Raw genomic sequence first — 25,457 nt, 5'->3', positions numbered from 1 at the left:
TTCCAAGGATCAGAAGGTTAAATAAAGTATGTATGAAATGGATGAACCAAGACTAAGCTTTATTCATCAAGATAATACATGCATAATCCTTGAAAAGAAGAAAGCATACCAAAAATTCCTAGCAATTAAGTTAGTAGATGCCCTAAAAGAATACAGACAGAAATATAAGAGAGCTAAGATATGTGTAAAAGTAACTAAACAAATGTCATGGTAAAAGTTTGACATGAATATAGAAAATAAATACAGTATTAGGTAGGTGGCAAAATGTTCTGGCGGCTATTGAAGCTTAGAAATGGAGAAAAGAGTACTGTAAAAGGAATCAAAAGGATAAAAATGACTGGAATAATTACTTTGAAAGACTGTTAAACAAAACAAGCTGTGACAGAACCACACTAGAAAATTTTCAAAAAGGAATGCAAAGAGGAGTACATATCAATACTTAAGGTAGAAAAAAAAGCCATAAAAAACTTGATGGTTTGAAATGTGGAAAGAGAGAAGATGATATTTGACCAGAAATGATTATCTATGGAGGAATAAAAGTTTTTGCAGTGGTTACAGTGCATAATTCAGAAAGCATGGTCAGAAGGTTGAATTTCTGATGATTGAAGTTGAGCTCTCATAGTATCTATCTATAAAAAAAGGGAATAAAGCTGAATGCACAAATTACAGAGGAATGTTCCTACCAAGTGTTCTAGGTACAATTTATGCAAGCATACTTGAAAAGAGTTTGAGAAAGATTACAGAAGAGAAACTTGGAGAAGAACAAGCTGGGTTCAGGCCAAATAGAGGTTGTCAAGATCAGATTTTCACTTTAAGATAAATAGTTGAGAAATCGTGGGAATATGGCAAGGATCTGTATTTAAGTTTTGTAGATCTGGGAAAGGATTATGACAAGGTGCCCAGAAAAAGCTTTTCAAAACACAGCAGTTATATGCTGTAATTGGAACAGTATATGGAACAATACGTTGTCTATATTTAATTGTCAGTTAGAATTGAAGTGAATATAGGAAGATATTTAATGTAAAATAGGGGTAAGGCAAGGATGCTCATTATCTCCAATCTTATTCATCCTCTATATAGACCACATTATGAAAGAAAGTTTTAGTGTGATCCATTTCCTGGTACATTGATCTGTCACATAGTAAAAGATTTTTTGCTTGTAATTTGCAGTGACCATAACCACTCAGATTTTGTAATACAAAATTTTGCAATGTGGACGTTGCATCCTAAGGATTGTAAAGCTTTAATTTCTGCTAATGAGATGCATGTAGAAGGAAGGTTTGATTTCTTGTGTGCAGATGAGATGTCCAGGCAAAGTTTATTGCCATCATCACTATAGAGAGCAGATAAATTTTGTTTAAATGTTAAAAAGGAAATCTGAGTAAGGTATCTTCTTAGGAACTATGGAAAATTCATGCCCTTTGAAAAGAATAAGAATTTCACTTTCAGTTAAGGTGTGTCCAGAGATGTTAACTACCCAGTTATCTGAAACAGTAGGATGTGGATCTTGCTTAGAGACATGATCATCAAATTTTTGATCCAACTGTCGCTTGTGTTTGTTTAAATGATCAGCAAAGAGAGCATTTAGTGACCTTAAAAATTACATGAGAAAGTTGAGGATCTCATGTAGATCCTCATGTGGATCTCTTATAGAGATCAGAGATGAGACATATATTAATAGAGTTCATGCTTCACAGTTTGAAGTTGATTATGGATGAGTGATAGACTTGCGTTTAACCATGCTACTGGCCAGAACGTATATATACGTCCAAGTTACCATGGATGCCAAGTGCATATTAAAATTGTAATACCATTGACATTACATTGAAATATATGATGGATACGAAGCATATGAAGATGCATATTTGATCCATAATGGCTGGTAAGCTGGTTAAATAGATATTATGTGCATCAGGAGATTTGATAGTTTTCTTCAACTTTGTGAAGTTTGGAATAATCTTCAGGTTGCAACATTTTTTTTTTTTTAAAGAAAGACTATCCTTGCCTGGAGCTTACTTTATAACAGGGATAATTTACCAGATCTTCTAGTCTTCTGAATTATATCTTCTCCATGAAGTATTTGTAATTGTTTTTTTAGAGATACCTGTGCATATGTGTGCATAGAGATACCTGTGCACCGACAAGAAAATAAGTGGATATGGAAGAATGATATTGTTTGGTAAAAACAATGCTTAGAAAGAAGTCAGTGGACATCCCATGGGCAAGGTGGTGCATCGGGCCATGTAATGAGCCATGTGTTTATAGCTGGTATAAATTGGAGGAATATAATGCTCCAAAGTCAGTGCAACTGTGTCTAGACATAATGGTTGCTGGAAGGGAACTGACAAGAGTTTGAAAGAGGCATTGTAATAGGATGTCATGTTGCAGGCTTATCTCTTTGGCAAATTGTTGACAAATTTGAGCCATCCCAGGTCAACAGTATACTGGGTATGGAAACACAGGGAGTCAACTGCAAGTGTACCTGCAGTGAATGACCTGCCACACTTACTGAACTTGACTGTAGGGTGCTTATGAAGATTAATATGTGAAAACTGCCATTCATTGCCAATATATTTAATATGAGGATCTGGGCATTGAACAGAATACAAATCTGCACAAAAAACATTAAGAACCAAGGCTCACAACATGGGTTTCCATGGTAGGATAACTTGGAAAGCTGTGTTATGCAGTGGGAAATTATGCTACATCCTCTGCTGAACGGAATGGTTGGGTGTGGTGAATGCCCGGTAAATGTCTCTAATCCAAGTACATAATCTGGACTATGAAATTCGGAAGTGGCAGTGTGATGGTCCTGTTTTTCCTGGTTTGACTTTGGACCTCTGTTTGTGTTTCCACAAATATGGAACTTGCAGAGATATCTGAACAGTCAGGACAATGAAATGCAATGCTTCCTACTTCATGGCAGTTTTATGGAACTGACCATTGTCTTTTTCAGCAAGACACTGCACCATGTCATAAGCATGTTGCTGTAACTGCATGGTTTGTGGATGTGAACTTCACCACTCTCAACTGTCCTCCACAGCACCATGATTTCACCACCCCCCACCCTATTAAACATCTATGGAATAAACTGGAGCATGGCTCTGTGCCTACAGGAAGAATGGTCCAAAATTCCCATTGATTGTAATTGTGCATTTGTGGTAAGTATGCTCTGTAGTATCTGCAGTCACTGCAGTGAAAGGAGGTCCTACATCTTGGGTGCAATGGCTATTCCTCATACTATGGTGTCCATTGACTTCTTTCCAAGCAGTGTACATTTATACATGTACACTGCTTGGTTATATGAGAATGAAAAGTTAGCTTTTTTGCATGTAGAGTGGTTGGGGGTAGTAAGAATGCACATGTCTTCCAATTGCTCTCTTGCAGCGCTTTATTTATACATTTTCTGGCATGACATATGATGGTACATTGCACTGTTTAATTGGAAAAGGCTTAAGTTCGATCTTGTCATAATTAGAGGAATATCTTTATACGGATTTTTTCAATCGACAGTGAGTTAGCCAATTGCATATGAAGCTAGCAGAGTTTTTTCTCCCAGAAACTCTAGTGTTTCATCCTGCATACAGACAAATCAGCTTTAAGAACATGCAATTTACAGACAAAAAATATTAGTCATGGTACTGTGCAGTAAATGGCACTGTGTGTTGTTGTTGATGATGATTGTGGTGGTGGTGGTAGCAGTGTTTCATGTAATTGGGATTAAGTGGTGGAGATGGAGAATTGGAGAGTGCCCTCCCTCAATGAATCCTTGTTCCCCTTCGAAGTATCACATAATAAGAATAATATGAGGATGTGAATGTATTTACAAAAGTGATGTGACAACTATCATTACATTTAGGATTTACCTCCTATGATGGTTCTTGTTAACTTCATGGAAAAGTTTGTCATAATAATAATTTCCTTACATATATAGATGATGTGTAATTTTTCTTATTAATCTGTTTGCTATCATCAACATAAATGTCTCATTCCTTTAAATTTTATTTCAGATGTAAAACCACTAGAAAATGAAGATGATATGGATGCTTATGGAGTTATTCAATCTCTTCGGCACTTTCCTGCAGCTATAGTAGGTGTAGTTTTCTCCAATTTTGAAGAAACTGGACCACTACCTGAAAGTTTACATTACAAAATACGTTATGCATCAGTGATTAATTTTAACACAGGATTTCGTTTCCATGTAACAGAAACAGATCGATTGAGAGATTTTGATGGTATGCCTTTTTAAAAATATATTAAATATTTTTCACTTATGTGACTTGCAAAAGAGAAGTTATTTATTTAGCATATGATGTACAGGTCTCAGGATATTACATACATATTACATAAAACAGCATAAAAACAATTGTAAAAATCATATTAAAAGGGGTACAATAGGTTGAAATGATTAAACATTAAAATTAAGAATCAGAAGTCAGAGCTTAATCCTTAAATTCTGGATCCACTCCAGGGATTCTGGGGTCAGTTTAAAAAAGTTCTCTTTAATATCTGAGAATGAGTAGATAGGACACTCAAGCACAATGTGATTGATAGTCTAGATCAGTGATTCTCAACCTTTTCTTCGTCACAGTACACTTTTAATAATTTTAAAATTTGGCAGCACACTAACAATAAGATAAATTTAAAAGAATTTACTTGGTTAATTAATTCAGGTACCTATAATATATTTTGTAAAAATAGTATACAATAATAATTTGCAACAAAATATAAAATGAAATTGCATTACAAAGTAAACAAAATGTTTATTTAATGATAAATTACATTTAATGCGAAATTTGAGCATGTTTTTTTTTTTTGATAACTTCATTTATATTTCGGCATATAAATAATAATGCTACTCTCATTTCGTGATCCAGATTTAAAAGTCTTGATCTTTTTTTCGTTTTTATATCGGTCAAAGCCGAAAATCCGAATTCGCACAAATAAGATGTGGAAAATTGTAATAACACCTTTAAAGCTTTTTGTGATATTGTTGGATAATCGTATCTGAGATTAATCCAGAACGAATTAATTGATTCTTCTGAATGTTTTGAAATTAAATCTCGGTTATTACACAGAGAAATCAGTTCTTCTTCTTCTTTCAAAGTTAGTTCATACACCGATGTGTCGTTTATCACAAATGGATTCCAAATCCAATCAAATTTTTTTATTTCTAAATTTGGAAAGTAATGAACAATTTTTTGCTCTAGTATTGTCAAATTATCAATAACTATTTTATGAATTATTTTATAACAATCTTTTGGAACTGACTCAAACTTTTCTAAACTACCTTCTTGTGCTTTATTCTTCCATAAAGTAATTTTTTTTTGAAATCCCAACAATTTATCGGTTGAGTTTAAAATATTTTCTTTCAGTCCTTGCAAACTCGTATTTATGTTATTAAAAATAACAAAAACATCAGATAAGTAAGCCAGCTTAGCACACCATATTTTGTCATCCAACAAACCAACAAAATCGTTATCTTGTTCATAAAATATCTTTATCTCGTTTTTTAATTCAAGCACGCGAGACAAAACTGTTCCTCTGGTTAACCACCTAACTTCCATGTGTAGTAACAATGATTCGTATTTAGTCTCCATAGCCTGGCATAATTGACTAAACAGGCGACTTTTTAATGGTCTTGATTTTATATAATTAATCATTTTAACACATTGTTCCAGCACTACTTTCAATTCTGATGGTAATTGTTTTGTAATGAGCGTTTCCCGATGCAAAAAACAATGGGTAACTAATATATCTGCATTATGTTCTCTTACATGTGCTACAAATCCTTTTATAGATCCTGTCATAGCCGGAGCACCATCTGTACAAATGCCAATGCACAAATTCCATGAAATTTTAATTTCTTGTAAATAAGAATTAATTTCATCAAAAATATGTTTTCCTGTTGTGAAATCAGATAATTCACGACAACATAAAAATTGATTAATTATATCATTTTCGTGAATGAATCGAACGAATGCAATTAAGTGTGCTTTTCCTGTAATATCAGTTGTTTCGTCGATTTGTAAAGCAAAATTTGAATTTGCAAGAGTTTTAGCAGTATTTTCTTCAATATTTCGGGACAAGTCTATATTCTGTGATGAATTATGTCATTTGAAAGTGGCATTTTACAAACATCAATTTCTGCTGATTCACCGATCATTCTTTTTACAATTTTACGACAAGCAGGTAATATAATTTCTTCTGCCAAATTATGAGATTTTAATTTGAGAGCAATTAATTCAGCCACTTCATAAGAAGCTATCTGAGCTTTTTCAGACACACTAATTTGCTTTTTAAAAATCTTTAATTGTTTGGATCTTGCTGATAATGAATTTTGAAAGTAGGCTTTGTCTTTTGATGCTAGTGAAGGATGATTAGTGAGCAGGTGACGTTGGAGCTTGCTCGGAACCATAGCACTGTTTGATAATTTACAACCACATACCACACACTTGGGAACAGTTTTATCATTTTCCATTGTAGATATAAATGCAAATTTTAAGAAGTCATCATTATACTTACGATGAACATTACATTTTCTGGCGGAGGAAACATCTTTACTTGTACTGGGCTCGTTAGCATGATTGCTAGCATCATCATTAAGATTGTTAAGCTTTCTTTTTTTTATCCATTTATCCATTTTAGGGGGTTCATTGAAAATAAAAATAATTTTGTCAAAAAATTATTAAAAACGACATTGCATATTGCCTTTGAATCCATTTTAATTAATCATGACTTATTTTTCACAGTATTAACAACACCACAAACACTTTTATCAACAAAGATGTTTTATTAACGCTAATATTTCGCTGATTTTCAACTCAGCATCATCAGAGCACAACATACATGTAAACGCGACAGTGAGTGAGTGAAACAATATAATTGCAAAAGACAAAAGATCTAAAGTCCTATTTTTGGCGCCCTCTAACGAAAAAAACAGCAGTTATCCAGGAGTTTTTCTTAGGATAACCGTCTCCCAAATTTTTGGCAAATTAATGCAACCATATTTGTTAAGGTTGGGAGAATTCTTCAAAGCCATTGCTGACTCAAAAAATAATCTTTCAGATCTATAACGACTCCTAAATAGCAAATTCGTTTTCCTCCATCTAATCCTGTGTGAAGGAGTGTCCAAAGCGTGGTCTGCCAGTCCCGACTTGCCATAGTAATAGTAGCGAATGTATCTTTCATGTTCTTCCAGGCGGATGTTCACTGATCTTCCTGTTTGCCCATAATAGGCCAAGTCACAGTCACATGGAACTTCATACACTCCTGGGTGTGCTAAAGGGTGAAGTTTATCCTTTGGCAAGCGGATCAGAGTTGCCAGCTTGACATGAGGTTTGAAGGTGGTGCGAAGGCCATGTTTCAACAATACTTTGGCTATCTTTTCCGATGTACCTCTGATATAGGGAATAGAAATGGTCATGTATTCTTGTGTATTAGGGGAGGGCAGAGTAATGGGCCTATGTAGTATTTTATCTGTTTTGTAGGGATTGTAGCCGTTGGCTAAGAATGTATGGCGCAGGTACTGGAGTTCAGTGGTCAGAGCTGTATCGTTAGAACAAATGGCTCTGGCTCTGTGTGTAAGTGTTTTTAAAATGCCGTACTGTTGGACTGGATGATGTGATTGTTTATGTAGGTATCTTCCTGTGTGTGTAGGCTTTCTGTAAATAGAAAAAGATAGTGATCCATCTGAAAGGCGGGTGACTAATGTGTCAAGAAATGGTAAACAGTTATTTGATTCTTTTTCTACTGTGAAGTGAATTTTGGGGTGTTGGCTGTTTAGGTAGGTGATAAAAGCATCCAAAGTGTCTTGTCCATGGGGCCAGATGGCAAACACATCATCTACATAGCGCAACAACACTTGTGGCTTGTATTTAGCTGTGGTAAGTACTTTGTTTTCAAAGTGTTCCATGTAAAAATTTGCTAACGGGGGAGAGGGGGGGGAACCCATAGCAGTACCATTAATCTGTTTGTAGAATTTCCCTCCCCATGTAAAGTAACCTGCGTTCATGGTAAATTGAAATAATTCAAAAATATCTGGGGGAAATTTAGACTTGATTAAATCAAGAGTGTCTATGAGTGGTACATTGGTAAATAGGGAGGTGACATCGAAACTAACCATTTTTTGGGATTAGATTTTTAACCAGTGTTTTGAAATGGATTGAATTTTTTACAAAAGTAGAGGAGTTGCCAGTAAGAGGGGCAAGCGACTTAGCTAAATGCCGGGCGAGTTTATGTGGGACTATCTATGCTATCAACTATGGGGCATAGGGGAATATTAGTTTTGTGGATTTTTGGTAATCCATAAATACGGGGTGTTTTAACATGAATTGGTTTTATTTTCCTGATGATTTCTTTATGCCATGATGTCACTTTTTTCAGTAATTTTCGGACTTTTTTCTTTTGCGACATCGTAGGGTCTCAATGTATAATTTGATACGTGGAACTGTCACATATGAGATCTTGCATTTTTCTGTTATACTCTTCTTTATTCATGATAACTGTTGCATTTCTTTTATCGACTTTTGTAATAATAATATTTTTATTACTATATAACTTTTTTAGGGCAGTTATTTGCTTACGTGGCATATTGCTTTTTGGAGGCTTTGCCTTGTTTATAATACTTGCTATGTCTAGTCGCACGTTATTGGCCATTGCTGGCGGAAGATCGTGGATACCCCGTTCTACTTTCATCATCATTTCGAGTTTAGGAATTTGTTTGGGCGCGACGGCAAAGTTATGTCCTAAACTGAGAGCGTTCTTGGCTTCTTCAGTGAGTGTTTCCGATGATAGGTTTACGACCACGTGGTCTCGTCAAAGTTGCGGTCGGGCTATTGTGGGCTTATCGGGCTACTTGGCCTATTATGGGCAAACAGGAAGATCAGTGAACATCCGCCTGGAAGAACATGAAAGATACATTCGCTACTATTACTATGGCAAGTCGGGACTGGCAGACCACGCTTTGGACACTCCTTCACACAGGATTAGATGGAGGAAAACGAATTTGCTATTTAGGAGTCGTTATAGATCTGAAAGATTATTTTTTGAGTCAGCAATGGCTTTGAAGAATTCTCCCAACCTTAACAAATATGGTTGCATTAATTTGCCAAAAATTTGGGAGACGGTTATCCTAAGAAAAACTCCTGGATAACTGCTGTTTTTTTCCCCCCCTGTTAGAGGGTGCCAAAAATAGGACTTTAGATCTTTTGTCTTTTGCAATTATATTGTTTCACTCACTCACTGTTGTGTTTACATGTATGTTGTGCTCTGATGATGCCGAGTTGAAAATAAGCGAAATATTAGCGTTAATAAAACATCTTTGTTGATAAAAGTGTTTGTGGTGTTGTTAATACCGTGAAAAATAAGTCATGAATAACCATCAACGCCTAAGCTTATCTGTTAGACCATTTTAATCAAGTTTGACTACACAATATTGTGGTATTGCACATATGAAAACGAATATATAAGTTGTAACTAACCATATGCACACATCAAGCGGGCGACTAGTAGACTAAACTAATATGTAGCTTTGTTAGCCAGTAGCCAGAACTATAATAGCCATGCGCATTGGTTCAGCCAGTCCCCGCTAGGAAGGTAGAACTGATTGAACCACTTGTGTGATGCCGCTTATGTATGGGTATTCGCAGTGGCGGCATACTTAAAAAATCTCGCGGCACACTGGTTGAGAATCACTGGTCTAGATCCTGTATCCGCATTCACAGTTTGGAATATCGAACCAGTTCCATTTATGCAAGAGATGCTTACATCTTCCATGTCCTATTCTGATCTGATTTAAAGTGGTCCATACATGTCTAGGGAGATCAAAGACTCCAGACAAGATGTTGGATTTGAAATGGGAATTTGAAGATTGAAGGTACGTTGAAGTCAGAAATCTCCCCATGACTCGCATAGGTCAAAGTTCTGGACGTTCATTTTTATTGCACTCCTTCAGGCAGGGTGCCTGGATTTAGGTCTTTGTGAGGTAGGAAAGGAAATGTCTTGGTGATAGGCAAGGAACTGTTTCCAGTTATTTTTTGTCCATAATTTGCTTCAGGCTTGGGTCCTGTGAAATGAGGGAGAGGCTATATTACTGGAAGTTGGGAGCCAGTGGCCAGGAGTAGCTCTTAGAGCTCCAGAGATTATCCTCATAGTTTGACTCAGCTGGACATTGACTAAAGAAGTGTGTGAGCTGTTCAATCACCCAGGAGCACAATACTCTGCTGTAGAATAGACAAAAGACAGTGTGGTGGTACACAGTGTGTAGCCATCAGCACCCCAAGAAGTAACAGCAAGTTTATGTATTATTATGCGTTTTTAATTTTCCAGCAATATTTTCTAGATGATATTTAAATGCCAAACTTCTGTCTAGGGTAACACCTAGATATTTTGGATGATTGTTAAATTTCACCAATTTATTTCTGAAGTAAACATTTGGGATATAGTTGGCCCTGGATATTACTTAACCTGGCATTAGCAAGGTGGGGTGTCACAGGACCCAAAGATTTTAAATTGAAATTTCCAGAATTAATACCTATTCTGTATTGTATCTAAAATCTGTACTTAATTGGCACTTTCTCAATGCTTGCAAGCAATCGTATATTCAGCTTATTCCTAAAAAAAGGGAGATAGAAGTATCAAACTATCAACCAATGACAACCATCTCCATCCTCTCCAAATTAACGGAGAAAGTCATCAGTAGTCAACTTTACCACCTAGAAGTCCACCACCAGAAACAACCAGTATGGATCTGCCATTACACAGCAGACCTCTTGGCCTACATCATCTGCCATGGAAATATTTGGAGAAAAGTGCTGTCACTCTTGACGTTTCCAGAGCTTTTGATTATATCTCAGCCATCCTTTGGTCTTCATGCTGCTGTCTGTAATTGGGCAACCAACTTTCTTTCGGTTAATTCACTGAATGTCATGGTGGATGGCTTTCTCTCTTCAAGCTTTGCTGCTACTGTAGGAGTACTTCTAAGCTCTGTTCTATCATCAACCCTCTTTTTCCTATATACAAAAATAACCTACTCTCAGTCACCACTAATCCCATTCACAGCTTTGCTAATGATGATACTCTCCATTCATCCTACTCACTTGACAAACTGCAGTGCTCAGACATCCCAAGCTTCAAATTATCCTCAACCAATGTCTTAAATATCAATCTTCATATCATCCTTTAATGGGACAAGAACAATCTGGTCACTTCTTGCCTTTTCTCTTACAAAAGAGATTACACCTCATCTTCTTTTATTCTCATTACACACAAGTTAAAAGACAAGATCAGATCTCTTTGCTTTGACTGACATTTACCTTTATCTTCTTTTGGAATCAACACATCACAAGCTTATTCGCATCTAAGAAAACTAGATACACTAAAAAAATAGCATCTTCCACTCAACATGCTATTTTCACCCATTCACTTTATACCAATCCTGATCTCCCCCATCCTTAGAATAATGCTCACATTCTTGTAGTAGTGCTCCAAAAGCCATCCAGAGGAGAGCAGTTTGTCTCGCAGATTATCTCTCCCTCACAGAATCACTTGCACTTCAACCTCAATCTTGCAAATTCAATGTTTCAGCTCTGTTTGTTCTATAGATATTTCCATGGCCACTACTCCAGTGAACTGGCAACATCATTCCTCCACGTTCTGTTGAGCCTGTTGAAACATCCATCATCCCTTTTCAGATTAATTGCAACACACACACATGCTTCTCTTCTTTTATTCCATCTACCGCTGTCCTCTGGAACAACCTCCTTATGAAGTATTCCCAAAATAATACAACTTCCAACTCTTCATAGAAAATGTCAATAACCTTCTTTCTCAGTCCTTGTCTCCATTTCGCACATGGTACTAGTGTGCTATAGTTATTTGACCTCGTGTGTGGGATCATTATAAATTTAAAATAAAAGTATGTTTGTACAGTTATTTATCTACATATTGGTCAGCACCAATAGATAAAGGTGCAACTTTCATGAAATTTTTGAAGAACTATTACAAAGTTATTCACCTTCCCAAGTGTTCAGTTTGACATAACTGATCTCTTTTGGAAAATATTCTAGAAGATTTATAGTATGAAGGATGAACAGAGGCTACTAGGACGTAAGCCATCAAAAGATCATTTTATATTAACTGGAATTGATGCCTTCAACATAAAAGTATCTTATATTTCATCTTGAGAACCTGAGAGCATTGAAAAATGTGATTGCCTCCACTCTCAGTGATTTTAAAGTAGTGATTGAAAGGTTATGGGTGACACATAAAATTTTTCAAGATTATTTTGTGGATTATGGACAGTGGACTTAAGTTTGAAGAACCCGTTACATGTGTTGTAAAGACTGCACCATTATATTGCTGCTATCAAAAAAATTACATCGACATGTAGGATAAGGAGGTGGTAGTGGTGCCTCTATATAAGACATTGATCCAACCACACTTAAATATTGTGCTCAGATTTGGTCACCTGGTTTTCATTGTGATGTGGAAACACTAGAGAAGGTCCAAAAACAAATAATCAAAGTGACATCAGGATTCTAGAGTGGTTATTAAGAGCGTTTGAGGGAATGTGGATTGCAGAGTTTGGTGGATAAGAGAAAAAGAGATATGATAGACCTTCAAGTTAGCTAAGGGATTTCTACCAGATGAATAGGAGGAATTATAAAAATAGTGAATGTTAAGATGGGAAGAACAAGAGGCCATCTCTGAAAGTTATGTCAAGATGTGGTGAAAAAGGGTATGAGGAGTAGATTTTTTAGATGGTGAGTGGAATGCATTGTGAATGCAGGGAGTGTAAATAACTTATGTTCATTATGATAGGCATGTAACTGCTTGAGTGGGCATCTCACGATGAATCAATTGACTCCTTCATGGAGTCAATTGAATAAAATAATAATAATTATTATTATTTTATGCCAGCACTAGGGTAATATTTTAGTCTAAGAATTTGACAAGGAAAGCTCCTATTTGATAATGTGATATTAAGCATTCCTTAAGATTAATAAAAGTGAATTTTCATATTTAAACATCACCTCATTGATTCAGCTAATGAATCAGGATGGCATCATAAACTTTAAGGTGAAGGTGCATAAACTTGCATTCTAACAATGTTTCATGGCAAACAATGGAAAAGGCAAACCAACATTAAAAGAATTCTGAAAGAGTAATAACAATAGATGAAATTAGCAAAGCATAGGAGAATGCAGCCAGAAATCATTGTCAGCAGTATGGAAAAATTGTCTGAATTTCAGGGTGCAAACCTACTGAACAACAAGAGAAGAAATTGCTGAAGTGGCAGAGCTTGAAGCAAATCTCGGCATTGAGGTGACATTGGAATATGTAGAAGCTTGTCCAGTTTCATTCTGAAACCTCCTTTTTAAAGAAGAAATTCATGATATTAGTAATAAGTTGACATTGTGACAGAAGAATTCACAGTATGAAATTATACTTTTCTTGGGAATCTTCATGGAGTCTGATTCATCACAGGAGAGTTAGACCCCTAAAGTAGTATACGATGAAGCACTTGCATCCATATCTGAAAACCCATTCCACCCGTTCACCACCACCCAAGCAAAAAAAATCTAGTCCTAATACCCTTGCTAATCAGTCTTGTACAATTTTCAGGGTTAAGCAGCTCTTTTTCTGCCGCATTGAAAAAACTCTTTCTTGTTTATCATATAATAACATATTTAATAACTTATGTTTCAATCACGTTCACTAATTTTTGCCTATCAACTACTCTTTGTAGCCCACTGATCTATAATCTATCTTCATAGGGAGCCTGTGGATAATTCCACTAGTTCATCATCTGCACGGAATTTAGATGATCAGATCTGCATGCATTAGTCTAGATGTAGCCTTATTGAAGCCATATAAAGGGAAATAACTTCTCTGTATTTGCTTGTCAGTGCATTCTTCAAGTAATCTGATAAGCTGTTCCAGCTAACTTTGAAATATGTTTTCTAAACTTCAAGTTCCTATCGATAATTACTCCCCCCCCACCAAAAAAAAAAAAAAATTTCTGGCCTCATAAATTTCCTTGGGTCATTTCCGTCAATATGACAAGGTGCCATCGATGGAAGTTACGAAAGGAAACTGTGAGAAAGATGGTGAGGAGTGGTTTCTTTGCATGGAGGGTGGGTTGAACCGTGGAATGCATTGCCTGATAGAGTGGTGAGAGCGGGAACAGTCAATGTGTTTAAGGAGTGGTATGATAGAATTTGTGTTTCCTAGGAGGGACCTCCCTCGATGAGTCTAGATAGACTTGTTTTTCTTAGGATGAGTCTTTTGACTCCATGGAGGCCTGAATAATAATAATAATATCGTACACAGATTGCTATCTCTTTGCCTTAAAGTGCACGATCATGCACTTAAGCATGTTAAACCGACAGCAGTTTATTTAAATCTTCAGACTCTTTACATTATTTTTATTGATATTACTCTTCCTAGCTTTGCATCATCAGCAAATACCTGAATAGTTCCCTTTAAATTAATTCTTATATCATTGATATATAAATTAAACAGCAGAGGATCAAGTACTGAATACCCTAGTACTTCACTAGTCACCTTCTCCCAGACTCGGCTTCCCCCACACTACTCTTTGTTATCTGTCCATCAGCCACCACCTTATTCACATCACTAGATTCATGTCCATCTCCAGTTGCTCCAGTTTATGTGGCAGCGTTCTGCATGATAGTCTGTCAGATGCCTTTTGCAAGTCCAGCAGTATTGCTGTTTAACCTTTCCTCTATTGAACGTAGTTCTCATTTTATTATAAAAAATGAGAAAATTTTTTCTAATTTTTTATAATAAAATGAGAAAAACCTATCTTTTGCAAAATCATGCTTCTCCCCTCCCCCATTCAGTAGAGTATCTTATTCCTGTCCACCTAGTCCTGAATTCTTCTTTATAACTTCTCCAATACTTGATCTACTGTTCCTGAGATACTGATTGGCATATAAATTACTATGTATATCTTAGAGCCTTTTTCATATGGCAGAACTATTTTGCTTTCTTTCCACTCCCTAGGCACCTTTCCTGAACTGAAGCTTAAATTAAACAGCTTAATCAGATCATCTGCCAATACACATGGATGATTGGAAGCTCCTTCAATTTATGCCTCTATTTTCATATTAGTCATCATCACATGTAGCATATCATCATCACAATGCTATATCTCCATTTCATGATAAATGATCATTCCTTGATAAATGATCACTCAGTAACTCAATTATTTTGTTTACTTCTGTTTTACCTTTTTACCATCAGCACTCATTCGCATTATCCTTCCATAGTTATTCTTCCTTTTACTTGCCACATTGCATAATGCTTTTTTGGATTTCCTTTGATCTTATCAGCTATTTCCTGTTATAATTAGCTTTGGCCTTACTTATCATACAGGTCATCCTTCTTGCCTCTGTTCTGTACTATGCATGAGTTTTCTGATCAATTTTTTTTTTTTCTTTATCTGCAGCTCCTGCTTAATGGTATTGCTCATCCATCTGTCTTAACTCTTATCTGATCTAATAAGCAATGTGGTAGTCTCACATGAAGTGATGAAGTTTGTCTCTCATCTAAAGACAACCATAAACATCCATATCCATGGCAAGATTTGAATCAATGACTTGGTGGATGGAGAATGGATATGCTAACCACTCGAGCAACCAGGTTGGCACATGGAGATAGCGATTCCACAGGTTGCCCAAGGGAAAAAAAAAAAAAAAATATATATATATATATATATATATATATATATATATATATATATATATATATATATATATATATATATAAAACCTACATAGCACATTTGGAAGAACAGCAGAACATTGCACCCATTGATTAGAAAAGACCCGAGTTCAATTCTTGTCAACACGAGGGGAATCCTTATATGGGATTTTTAAATTGAAGGTTAGTTAGCCAATCTCATATAGAAGTAGCAGGATTTTTTTCTCCTGGAAATTCAGGTTTTTTATCCCATGTACAGACAAATCAGCCCTCAGAACACATGCAATTTACAGACAAAAAAAAACAAAAAAACTACTGTTGTTGGTGATGATGGGTGATAGGCAGTGCCGGATTAAACCCTGTGGAAGCCCCTAGGCATTCGAAATCTCGCTCTCCCCTCACAAATTATCTCCTAATATGTTTTTAATTTTACTAACCAACAATTTTAATAAACCACTTTTATTACACAAAACAAACATTAACGATTATTATTGTTAATAAACAAATAAACATATTATGTTATTAAACAATAATTATTAAATATTATTGAACTATTAAATTATTAAACAATATTACACAATTATTATTAATTAAAAAGTAAGGAATTTTTAATTTTAATAAACGAACAAAACTTTAAACATTCACTTTCTTAAATTTTTGTGGCAGAATCTTTTAGAATATCTTGGAAGTCTACCTTTTGCACTGTCTAATTTCTATACGGTAGAAATTAGACGGTGAAGTTAATCAAACTTCATGATAACTCAGAAAAGGTGACTAACTTATGCAGACGTCAGGTATATACACGTTGGTGTTCTCGAAGCTTCTACTCATGAATATTCTTCTAGGATCTGGAGTTGGCAGCAACTTGTGACACACTAACTCACAGGAAGCTTCATTTCTGGAGGGTTCTCGTTTGCATGCCCTAGTGGGATAACATTAATGTAAAGTTTTCGTTTCTTTGAGTTGATTTTTTTCTTTTTTCTATCTTTTGGAAACAATTTAAGAAAGCTTGATTGTAATTTTCTTTCAATATCAAATCAATATTATTTTGATCCGTTGTTTCAGGTCCCCGTAAACAGCATTGGGGGGCCCCATAGGCTGATGCCTACTCTACCTATTTGGTAATCTGGAACTGCTGATAGATGGCATTGATTGCTGTAGTGTTGTAATAGGATTATGTAGCAGTTGAGAGGGTGAGAGAGGGTGTGAAGTAGAGTGTCCTCCTGCAATGAATCCTTGGACTCTCTGCAGGTGTCATGTAATAATTAATCATTTTGTTTAAGTATTTTGTTATAATTTTTAGAATTATTATTTTTTTTTTAAATGCAGTGAATAGTTATATTTGTTCATAAATCATATTTCACATTTTGAACAGATTTCCAAAAGAAATATTTTAAATTAAAATTTTTTCTTAACTTAGTTTTTTATAATCAAGTATAATTAACAGTTGTAAAGTTCGCCCACCGTTTGTAGGTCTCTGCTTGGTATCTTGCCAAGAATAGTCGATTCATGCTGAAGGGGAGAAAGAAATGAAGGACATAAATAAGCTAGGTAGATGGGCAAATGAATGGGGGTGTCAGTTTAATGCAGCAAAATGTAAGGTCTTGAGGTTTGGGAAACATCCATGGGATGCTGCATACTCTATGGGAGGAGTTATACTGGAGGAAGTAGGGGAGACAAGAGATCTGGGGTTGATGATTGATAGAAACCTGAAGTTTAGGGGACATATTGCAAAGGTGGTGAAGGTAACACAGAGGATTGCTGCTATTATGAGAAGGACACTGACCTGCAGAGATAAGAGGGTTATCATTCCGTTGTATAAGTCTCTGATCAGACCACACTTGGACTATTGTTCTCAGATTTGGTGCCCAGGATTTGAAGGGGATAAATTAACTGTGGAAAGGATACAAAGACGGATGACAAAGATGGTTTCAGGACTGTACAAGGATAGTTATGAGGATCGGCTGAGAGAATGTGGACTGCAGAGTTTGGTGGATAGAAGAAGGAGAGGTGATATGATTGAGACTTTTAAACTGTTGAGAGGTGGTTACAGGGTTGACACTGGGGAGTTCTTTCGCTTGGTTGATCAGCGGGAAGGAGTGATGACAAGAGGCCATCCCTGGAAGTTACGAAAGGAAACTGTGAGCAAGAGGGTAAGGAGTGGTTTCTTTGTGTGGAGGGTGGTTGAGCCGTGGAATGCATTGCCTGATGGAGTGGTGGGAGCAAGAACGGTCAGTGGGTTTAAGGAGTGGTATGATAAACTTTGTGTTTCTTAGGGGGGGACCTCCCCTCGATGAGTCTTGACAGACTTTATGTCTTAGAAAGGACCTCCCTCGATGAGTCTTTTGACTCCTTGGAGGCCTGAATAATAATAATAATAAGAAGAAGAATTGGTTGCCAACACACGAAATCACTTTTTTTATAGGTAAAATTTTCCAACTGTTATACAAGCAACATAGTTAACTACAATAATCATAAAAGAGAAGTTAATTTTCCAACATGTAATAATAAACAACTCATCCCGCAATACGGACTGATTACCCTATTATCGGAATGGATTCTCCTTTTTCTGACATGCGGCGAAGTGTCGAAGGATCTCTAATGGGTGGGGGGCGAACTATATTTATTATTATTATTATGTGACACCTCCAGGGAGTCCAAAGACTCATCGAGGGAGAGTGTGCCAACAGCATTGAACGATTGACCCCTTCCAACTACTAACCACACTCAAACTTTCTTAACTTTTTGCTGAGCCATTAGTAGCAGAGGCTCTACCAATCGACCAACCTTTGCTGGCAAAGGTTGGTGGATTGGTAGATTTATTTTAGCATACGTATTTTTTTTGAAACAGAAAAGGTCACAAAAGCAATTTTTTTTATGCTTATTCTTTCTTTATCAGAATGCCAGCTACGAACTGTTGGTATAATAGCAACAAAAAGCAACATTTATGCAAATTTTACTGAATAAACAATTAAACAAACAAACTATTGCTTGCTGAACATGAAAATCATTTACCCTAAAATTTTTTAGTCCTAATTAATCAGAGGTGGCCACCCCTTCTTCAAATAACTATTTCTTCCTCCTCTGGATGAGAGATAGTTGTAGAAAGCTCTTTTTTTGTTTGGTTACAAAGTAAATTATACTTCCAAGAAATTATATTCTTGTTCAGTCCTTTATGTAAGTGTTAGTATGCAAAGCTTGTGCATGAAGTATCTTCACAATTGGGCTACTTGTATAGTGAGGCTGATGATTTCACATCATATGCCTTAGTATCCCATAATGACTTAGCACAGTTCCTTTTGGACATGCATAATTGAGGAAAGATCACTACATAGAAGAGTTTGACTTGGGGTGAAAAGTAAAGGGATGTTCATCATAGGCCTAGGGTAGTAGAGGGGTGTAAGACAACCTGATAGTATTAGAAGAAAGAAAAGACAGATGGACAGTGGGAGAGATTTAAAAAAGGCCTCAGCTCCTTTAAATCATGTAGCCAGAGGCCATCTTTCTTTCTTTTTCATCACTCTTGTGCAGCTGAACACCAAAAGAGCAATTAAAACTAAAATCCAGAGATAACAAGTACGCAGATGGTTAGCTTTATCTAAGTTAACCTTCTTTACCTGGGATTGTGTTCCAGTCATCTCTGCAGTTGTATATGAGAGTTTTGCACTAATACTATCAGTTTGACCTTTTGTTGGGGTGAAAAGTAAAGGAATGTGCATCATAGGCCTAGGGTAGTAGATGGGTGTAAGACAACCTGATAGTATTAGGAGAAGGAAAAGAGAGATGGACAGTAGGAGATGTTAGAAGTTTATTTTTCACTTGGTTAGACTATAATAAATTTAGTTTAATCCTTTATCCAAGTGTATGCAAACAAAGTTTGCTCCTGAAGATACTCAGGACTAAGGCATCTCGTGGTAAAGGTGGACCACACTTTCATCACTCCTTGTCTTAGTATCTCCCTTAATGCAAAGCACATCTCCTTGGAGATATGTATAATGCTATGCATTAAGGGAAGGGCCACTACCCAGACCAGTTTCAACCTTTATTGAGGTCTCATCAGTGGGAGCTAGACCCACTGCTTTGTATTAAGGGAGATATTAAGACGAAGAGTGATATGAGAGCTTGGTCCACCTTGCTACGAGTTGCCTTAGTCCTGAAGTATCTTCAGGCACAAACTTTGTATGCATACACTTGGATAAAGGATTAAACTAAATTTATTAATAATCTCTAAATTTATTAAAAATAGTCTAACCAAGTGAAAAATAACTTCTAACCTCTTTCTCTAAATCCAGAACAATTTAATAGTAAGGTGGTACACCTTTTGGCAACTCATATAGGTAAATATGACCTCTCCATTGCTTCTGCCTTAGTATCACCACTTCGGGTCTGGCTCTCACTGACAAGACCTCAATAAAAGTCGAAACCGGTCTGGGTAGTGACCCTTTCCTTAATGCATAGCATTATACATATCCCCAAGGTAATGCATTTTGCACTAAGGGAGATACTAAGGCAAGGAGTGATAAGAGCTTGGTCCACCTTTGCTATGAGTTGCCTTAGTTCCTAAGTATCTTCTGGTGCAAACTTTGTTTGCCAACACTTGGATAAAGGATTAAACTAAATTTATTATTGGACAGTAGGAGAGATTTAAAAAAGGCCTCAGGTCCTTTAAAGCCAAGGGCCATCATTCTTCCTTTTTCATCACTCTTGTGCAGCTGAACACCAAAACAGCAATTGAAACTAAAATCCAGAGATAACAAGTACCCAGATAGTTAGCTTTATCTAAGTAAACTGCCTTCAGTTGTCCTTCTTTATCTGGGATTGTGTTCCAGTTATCCCTGCAGTTGATTATGAGACCACAGTGAATTAATGTGAAAAACTTCTTGAAATAAGAATTCAAATGGTTTTTCACATTCCTTCTCCTATTTCTATCAGATTGTCCTACATGCTTTACGTTTTTCCACTTGCTTATACTATGAATTAACGATACCAAGAAATTATATACTTGGTTTAATCCCTTATCCAAGTGTAAGCAAAGTTTCCACCTGAAGTATTTTCAGGACTGGGGCAACTCAGATATATACTGTATATGGTATAACCAAGTGGAAAAACTTCCAACAACTATCTCTAATCCAGAGTATTTTAATAATAAGTTGTGACACCTTTTGGCTACTCATATAGGAAAAATGACTTCTGCATTACTTCTACCTTGGTATCATCTTTGGGGTCTAGCTGCCACTGATTGAGACTGCAATAAAGGTTGAAATCGGTTTCGGTAGTGACCCTTCCCATAATAAATAGTATTATACATGTTTGCAAGGATATGTACTTTGCATTATGGGATACTAAGGCAAGTGATGTGAAGTCATTAGCGTCTATATATGAGTTGCTCCAGTCCTGAAAATACTTAGGTGCAAACTTTGTTTGCTTACACTTGGATCAAGTATATTGGATCAAGTATATAATTTCTTGGTATCTTTAATTTACACCATCCATACTGTTTGTTTAATTTATATGTATACTTATATGAGCAATTTTGTTAACATGTTACTCTCTATCTTAATTTATTTTTGTAACCAAATGGAATAATAATATTAACAGGACTCTAGTGTTGATGTAGTAAGGTGATTTTTTTTTTTTTTTCACCACTGGTTAGGCCAGTAGTTTTAATGGTTGACCAAATCAATATAACTTAGCATACTATGTAGATTGTAGTGCAGCTTGTTTCTTTGTATATATATTTGTGTACTCCAGATGATGACCTTAATTGAAGGTTGAAACATCGAGTGATTATTTTGGTTTATATTAAACTAAAGTTTTTTCTCTAACACAGTAGTTGTTTCTGTAATTTATGCAATGAAGTAGGATATGGAAATGGGTTCATTTCTCTGTGGTTATCAGCATGGGTTTGTTAAAGGAAGATCATGTTTTAACATCAGTAAGACAGGAGAGATTGAAGAAGTGGAAATGAATGGGGAAGTGAGTGGTATGAGTATAGAACATGAGAGAATGGGTGTGCAAGAGGAGCAGGGAAACGGGGACGCTCAGGGTGGACAGGGTTACACAGCGTGAGAAAGGGGGATGCTCCAAGAGGAGGTGAGAGCAGGTGTAGGCAGGAAAGGAATGGGATGACCAGGGATCAAGAGGAAACAGTTGGAATTGAAAAGGGTTATAAAATGAAGAAGCAGAAAGGGAAATAGCCCCAGTCCAGGATGGAGAAATCACATCGAGTGAGTGGTATCAGTGGAACTAGCTATAGATCCAGAAATGAGCTGTTGTGTTTGTATACCAATGCTAGAAGTATAAGAAACAAGGCGGATGAAATGGTTGCACTAATTGCGTCAGTTCACCCAAAGATTGTCGGAATAAGTGAGACATGGTTAGGATGAGGATGACATCCTGACAGGAATAGAGATGGAAGGGTATGATATGTTTCGTGAGGATAGAAGAGGTAAAAGGGAGGGGGGAGTGCTATTGATGGTAGAGAAAGAGTTATGTCCATACAAGGTAGAGATGCAAGAGGGAAATAGAGCCAGTGGTTTTGAGGCAGTATGGTGTGAGATAGAGGTGAATAGAATCAAATACTTGGTGGGATGTTGTTATAGACCTGGTAATGTGGATGGTGGTGATAGTGAAATGTATAGTCAAATAAGCCAAGCAAATAAGAAAAGGGTGATCATTATGGGTGATTTTAATTATGGCAATATAGACTAGAATGAAGAAATAGCAACTGGAAGTAAAGAAAATGAGTTTCTTGAGTTTTTGAGGGATAACTACCTCAGACAGTATGTAACGGAGGGCACACGAGGATTAAGGGTCTTGGATTTGGTCATCTCATCAGAGCATGAAATTATAAATGAGGTGTCAAATCATCCACCAATTGGTGAAAGTGACCACGAGGTGATTACCTGGGTGGTTGCCAGCAGTATACAAGGACCCCCGTGGAAAAAAACGGTATATGTGGAACTACGGGGGGGGGGGGGATTATGAAGAACTCAAGAGACAGCTTGCAGGTGTAGCATGGAATGAGGAGTTAGCTGGAAAAGAGATCAATGCAGCTTGGGGGATTTTCAAAAACTATTTAGTAGATGTAATGACTAAATCTATTCCAAGGGTGAGAAGGTTAAATAAGGTAGATGTGAGATGGATGAATAAAGAGAGTAAGCATGCGATACAGAGAAAAAGGGTATTGTGGAGGCAACATAAGAGAAGTGGAAGTAACCAATTTCATGATGTCTACAAAGACCAGGCAAGGAGGGTGACTTGGTTGGTGAGAGTAGCTAAAGAGAGGTATGAACAGCAGTTAGCTAATGAAGCCAAAAAGAATCCTAGGGAGTTCTTTCGATATGTAGCCAGCAAAAGAAAGAATGATTATGGAAGGATGACATTGATTGGAGAAAATGGTATAATGACAGCTGTTGCAAAATGTGTGGTGGAGATACTTAATGAGCAGTTCATAAAGATCTTTCAATCTTGTGAATGTGACTTCATGGAGAGATTGAGAGCAGTTAATGATGGGGAGGAGAGACTGACTGTAAGTGAGCAAGAGGTATATAGGAGAGTTGAGTAAACTAGATGTAAATAAGGCTGTGGGACTTGATAATATATCACTGCGTATTCTGAAGGAATGTGCCAGGGAGTTGACACCTGCCTTGACATATTTTTTTAATACGCGTCTTGCACTTGGTCAAGTTCATAAGGAGTGGAAAGAGGGCAATATTGTGCCACTTCATAAAGGAGGTGATCGAACTCAAGCATCAAACTACAGGCCTATCTCTGTGTCAGGTGTTGTGGTTAAGTTGTTGGAGAAGCTTGTGAGAACTAGGATCCAGAGTTGGGTTGACAACAATGGTATAATCTTTGATGGAACGCATGAATTTGCTAAAGGAAGGTCATGTTTTAGTAATCTACTTACTTATTACAATAAAGTGACTGCTTCCTTGGACAGAGGAGAAGGATACACAGTAATATACTTGGATTTTGCAAAAGCTTTTGATAGAGTACCTCATGATAAGTTGACAGTCAAACTAGAGCAGATGGGGTTGGATATTAGATTAGTGCATTGGATTGGAGACTGGCTATCTGATAGGTATCAACAAGTTGTGTATGAGGTGCAATATCCAGGAAAAGGAATGTCATTAGTGGAGTGCCTCAGGGGGTGTGTTTTAGGGCCATTACTATTTAACTTGTATATTAATGATATTGGCGAAGATTTGGATGGAGATATTCAGTTGTTTGCAGATGATGCAAAGTTGGGACGAACTATAAAGAGTAGTGAAGATGTTGTGGCCTTGGAAGAACACTTGAATAAATTGAGTGATTGGGCAAGCAAATGGGGATGTGAGTTCAATGTTGCAAAATGTAAGGTTTTAAAATTTGGAAAACAAAGATGGGATGCAGAATTTGTTTGGTGAGAATATATTGTTGGAGGTAGAGGAAATAAGAGATCTGCGGGTGATAGTGGATTAGGATCTAAAATTTAGGGGACACATCACCAAAATTGTGAAGACAACACAAAGACTTCTGGGAATGATGCGGAGGACAGTGACGTGTAGAAGTAGGGAGATTCTTGTTCCATTGTATAAGGCTTTCATTAGGCCACACATGGACTATTGTGCCCAAATTTGGTCACCACATTTTCAGAAGGATGAAGAGATGTCGGAAAGTGTCCAAAGGTGAATGACTAAGGTAGTTTCTGACCTCTGGAATGTTGCGTATGAGGAAAGATTGAGAAGATGTAATTTGCAGAGTCTGGTGGAGAGAAGGAAGAGGGGAGATATGATAGAGACCTACAAGTTGGTAAGGGGTTGTTATAAGATCAATGGTGGAGAAGTTCTACAGAGAATAGTGGGAGATCAGGGGAGAACCAGAGGTCATCCCTGGAAACCGTATAAAGAGGGAATGAGTAGGGGAGTGAGAGGCAGGTTTTTTTTGTGCAGTGTTGTGAATGATTGGAATGCCTTCCCTGAGAGTGTTGTGTCTGCAAGGAGTTTGAGTGTGTTTAAGACACGGTATGATGAAATGTGTGTGTGTGATAAAAGGACCTCCCAGATGAGTCTTTGACTCCATGAGGTCCAGGGAAATAATAATAATAATCTTACTTGTGTACTATAACAAGGTGACAATTCGTTGGACAAGAGAAATGCATAGACAGTGGTGTATTAGGATTTTGTAAAAGCTTTTTGATAGGCTGCCACACGGTAAGGTGGTAAATAAACAGATGGGATTGGATAACAGACTTCTGAGTTGGATCAGTGACTGGCTGTCAGTAGGTATCGGAAAGCTTTATATGGGGGTGCAGTATCCTGAAAAAGGAAGGTCACTAGTGGTGCACTGCAGAGGTCAGTTTTGCAGGGGCGAATGCTGGTCTTGAAATTCACGCTTGCTCTTGTTGTCATTCAGCGAGTGATAGGTGTGATTGAAATCTGATTAGCAGAATAATGAATTACTCTCCATTTAAAACTATATATTTAGAAATTTATGTACATATAATCATACAAATACAACATTTATTTCACAAATTATATTCTATCAATACAAATTCTACCATATGGTTCTTTATGAACTGGTCAACAACATCATTATAAAAAGTTGGTTGAAACTTAATTTTTCCAAACAACATTTTCTTGATCGATAAAATAGCTAATGATGACAGTCTTTCTGGTCCTTGGGTTAACCTGCAGTTTGTAGAGGATGTCGTGGCAGGAATACTTACTATCTACTTTATGAGT

The 25,457-nt window shown here is 36.7% G+C and overlaps 1 protein-coding gene across 1 annotated transcript in view; it reads left to right on the top strand.

The window, feature by feature from the left end:
- The window catches only part of LOC150101361 (phospholipid-transporting ATPase ABCA3-like), a 646,575-nt gene that overhangs the window by 58,342 nt on the left and 562,776 nt on the right, over positions 1-25,457 (top strand). The window contains exon 3 of the mRNA XM_090400940.1: positions 4,011-4,235. Within this exon, the coding sequence (XP_090257066.1) occupies positions 4,011-4,235 (225 nt within the window). The remainder of the gene's footprint in view (positions 1-4,010; positions 4,236-25,457) is intronic.

Source organism: Typopeltis vanoorti, chromosome 11 (assembly GCF_054136105.1).
Source record: "Typopeltis vanoorti isolate ZY-2024b chromosome 11, IOZ_Tvanoo_1.0, whole genome shotgun sequence".
NCBI classification, from domain to species: Eukaryota; Metazoa; Arthropoda; class Arachnida; order Uropygi; family Thelyphonidae; genus Typopeltis; species Typopeltis vanoorti.
The sequence above is the reverse complement of the archived record's forward strand: the minus strand, read 5'-3'. Positions and strand labels throughout refer to the sequence as shown.